Source organism: Diachasma alloeum, unplaced genomic scaffold (assembly GCF_001412515.2).
Source record: "Diachasma alloeum isolate Michigan unplaced genomic scaffold, Dall2.0 Dall_scaffold_00850, whole genome shotgun sequence".
Lineage (NCBI taxonomy): Eukaryota > Metazoa > Arthropoda > Insecta > Hymenoptera > Braconidae > Diachasma > Diachasma alloeum.
In genome coordinates, this window is record NW_021680971.1 from 32290 (window position 1) to 36038 (window position 3749).

General features: G+C 39.6%; 1 protein-coding gene across 1 annotated transcript; it reads left to right on the forward strand.

Moving 5' to 3' along the window:
• The first annotated feature begins 705 nt into the window (after positions 1 to 705).
• Positions 706 to 3238, forward strand: LOC107044950. The gene is made up of 3 exons (XM_015267035.2): positions 706 to 1325; positions 1851 to 2267; positions 2964 to 3238. The coding sequence occupies exons 2-3, from the start codon at positions 1940 to 1942 to the stop codon at positions 3236 to 3238; spliced, it is 603 nt and encodes a 200-aa protein (XP_015122521.1). The 5' UTR covers positions 706 to 1325; positions 1851 to 1939.
• The last annotated feature ends 511 nt before the right edge of the window (positions 3239 to 3749 follow it).

Here is a 3749-nt window from a genome sequence, read left to right on the forward strand (position 1 = left end):
CACCTGCGCAGTCGAGCGCAACTTTTTAGTCGAGACGAAAAGATTTCGGAGCTACAGCAGTAATATCTCATAGCTGTTCATTCTGAACAGTCAGTCTGCAGTCATCAGTCTACGGTAGTAGTCAGTACTTCGTAGCTGTTCCTTCTGAACAGAAGTATCCTATCGTTGTTCCTTTAGAACAGTCGTCTCTCCGCGTTCGTTCGGAACGGTATCCTCTTGCTCTTCAAGCAACTTGGTAAATTAATAACTTCGATTATCAACGGTAATAAGCGTATAGCAAGCTTCACCGAATTTTGTTCAAGTCTCATGGAGTTTGGAACTTAAAGTTCATTTTATTCAAAATGGAACCCCCCTCTGGATCTCCATAAAATATTAAAACACAGAAATACTTTTGAAACTTAAATAAACCCAATTAAACTGAAATCGATTGGATTTCCGCCGTGCAGAAAGAACTGACTAGTAGCTCCGCGAACTGATCGTGTTATTTTAACAAAATTGTCAATTCATTTTATTTAAAGTGATATAAACACAGTGAAATTAATTTAGTGAAGTTTACTCAGTGCACAAGGTGTTTTCCTTGAAATCACCGTCAGTGTTGAAAATCCTTCGAATTGTTCATCTGCGGCCTCTAGGCTGGGGATGGATATTCTAAGGTTTCTTGACAAATAGACGGCTATCACTTAGTCGAAATTTTGGTGACTTGTCTTGCCGCTTTTCCCGCACAGGGGGTAGTTTGCCAAGTTAATCCGATTTTCACTAAAGTGAAAAATGTCAGACAGTTAATTGTCTTCGAGTTTCAGTCACGGGTAGCTTTATTGCCTGGACTGTCCACTCGCAGATAATGGCTCACCTGATTTTCCCTATCCCTTTTAAAATAAACAAATTCCGAATACTAAATTCATTCGGCATTCGTTAAAATTGTTACGATAATTTTGCCGAGACGACGAGTGATCACCGACGGCTAAAATACTGCTGTCTCCACTCAGAACCCCACAAGAATTATCATAACGATTCAGAATGACTGACGATAGAGCTCTAGTCGATTGTTTCTGCAGCCGACGCGTGAAATCCTTAAAATAATAAATAAATTCTATTCCGTTCAAGTGTTCAGTATTGAATCAGTGATCGAGAGTATATATTTTAAAGAACTGTATCCAGTGAATTTCTATATTTTATTTGAGAGTTTTATTCGAATATTTCGTACGAGAATCTTCGTTCCTGACCACCTGTGGATTCAAAGGCGCTTTCGTTGTTTCGGCCTAGAGAAGGACGATAATCCGAGTGCAGAGCAGGAATATCTTCCTCCGAAGCATCCAGGAAAAGTGGTAAGCAAATTGAAAATAGCCGATACACCCGGAGATCGATTGATCCTCCAAATTTAAGTCGTGAAGTTACCGTGAACGCAAAATCGAGGATGTCAACTCAACCTGGTAACGGCAAGTCATGTTGTAGTCGGCTGCCGCTCGACGGCTATAACTCCATTCGGCTTCCCAAAAATCTCGAATCTCGTTCTTAACTTCATGGAAATCCGTGTTTCCTTGCATTTCTGAAAAATAAATAATTTTCGTTTATACGAATACGTAACAACTTGACTGAAAAACATAATAACTCGCTATTGAATCAACAACTTCTTGTCGGCGGTTGTTGTACGTTATAAATTCAATTGTTAGCACCTTTATCATTTGAATCTCCTTCAGAATTGATCCATCAAATCGTAAAAAAAAGTCCCATCTTGTAAATATTTATATTCACATAATTCAGACATAAGTATTATATATTCTATGTGCTTTTACTTTTATTCTGTCTATATTTGATATCAGCAATCCAATATATTCCGAACTTTTTACAAGGAACCTTGGCGGATTGCCACAAACGAGAGAAAGCGCTCCCAGATCACGGTAGCGGTTTTCTATCCGAAGCCACCGAGAATCTCGAAGCGATGGAATCCACAGGAGTTGCACATAAATCATCAAAGAAGAGTTCAGCGCTGACAGGTGAACAAAGATCCAAAGATCTGGTGAACGAGCTTTACAAGGAAGGCCACGCAGCTGATGTTCACGATCAAAGCCTGCTCGCACCTTCAACTAGTGGGCAGTCGGTCCGCTTACGTAAAAAATTGATTGAACCAAAAGACAGTATACCCCAAAAGCGTGATAATGAACCGGATGATGAACTGAGAGAATTAGAACCTGGATTAACGCCGAAGAAGAAGTGCAGAATTTGCTCAAATTCTTGCCTTGACTGCGCTGCCAAGGAAGAAGCTAACGGTGAGTCATGCACACTCTAACCTTCATATAGTGTACAGAATTGTTATGAAAAAATTTGAGGAGGATCTCCGCTGAATAGCTATTTTTTATATGTTTAACCGAGCTGGCTGACAGGTCTGGGCGCCACGGTTTTCATGTAAAGCGCGGGAGCAATATGGCGGCACCCAGACGTGTGAACCAGCACAGACCTTGGAAGAAAATAATTCTCTGGAGATCATCCTCAACTCTTCTGTACTGGTTAATTTTTTTATACACTAATTGTTTGATCTTATTATGCAACGAGCACGGAAAATTCACGAAACTTTTCCGTGTTCATAATTTTTTCCACCCTCTTCTTCCCTCACTTTGTTTAGCATGCGAGACATATACCCTCACTCTAATCTTTATTTATACAAAGTTTGATTCTACGATTTTACAAATAGGGTCAACACTAATGAGTCAAGGAAGTAACACGAGTAAACATTCGAATAAACTAATTCCCTTAGTGTAATCTCACATTTTCATAACGTTTCTAAATAATTTGGGTATTAAAGTATTATAGTCCAGTATCGAATATAACAGACGCCAAAACTACACCTAGAAAGCCGAATATCGAGAATATTTCACAATAAAGCGGCGCGGGCGGCATTAAACGCCGATTATACTTCAGTGGATCAATGGCACATGAATGTCATTTCATGTAATCAATTTTTCCAGAACTTTATCAGCGAAAAGTACTGAGACTCCTTCGTAGAATTCTTGGACAATTGAGCATCGCTACGGACGGTCCCCCTGTTGCCGTCGAGCCTCTAAAATTAGGTGATTTCAAGTTACCACTCAAGACTCTGAAGGCTATTATGAGACTGAAGGCTTTAATCACCGTTGAGATGGTCCAGAAATTGGGAAGCAGTCACAGCATAACGTTATTTCCTTCTACTCAAAAAACGCAAATTTGTCAATTTTTGGCGATCCAAATTGGAAAAGGGAAGTAAAAGAAGAAGTCGTACAAAATTTTCAAAGTACGAGGAAATGGATGAAAACATTTGAAAATTTACCTGGTTATTATTAGAATTATAAATTGAGAATCTGTAAATCTTCGGGCGATCCGTGGAATTGCACTTTTTTATATGACGTGTTAGGGAAACAATTGTTGACGAAAATAACCATTTATTTCCCACCTGAACATCTCACCTGTGAGTGTTGGAATATAATGACCACATTTCTTCTTCATTGTGAACAGAAAGGAAGGATGACGACTCTGGTTAGTAAAACGCCTGGGCACACCGCTTTGGCAGTAATGCGCATGGTCCTCACTGTTGAGGTTATGAAAAAGCTTAACTGGGATGGAAAAACAAAGGAAAAATTGGGTTTGCGAAAATCGCACCTACACTGGCTGAAGCTATTGAAAGTACGTATGTCGCTGGTGCTCTAGCCATAAACTCCGGAAAAGCCCGGGAATCAAGTTCCGACCCGAATTTTTGGAACATATTCAAAATAATTGTT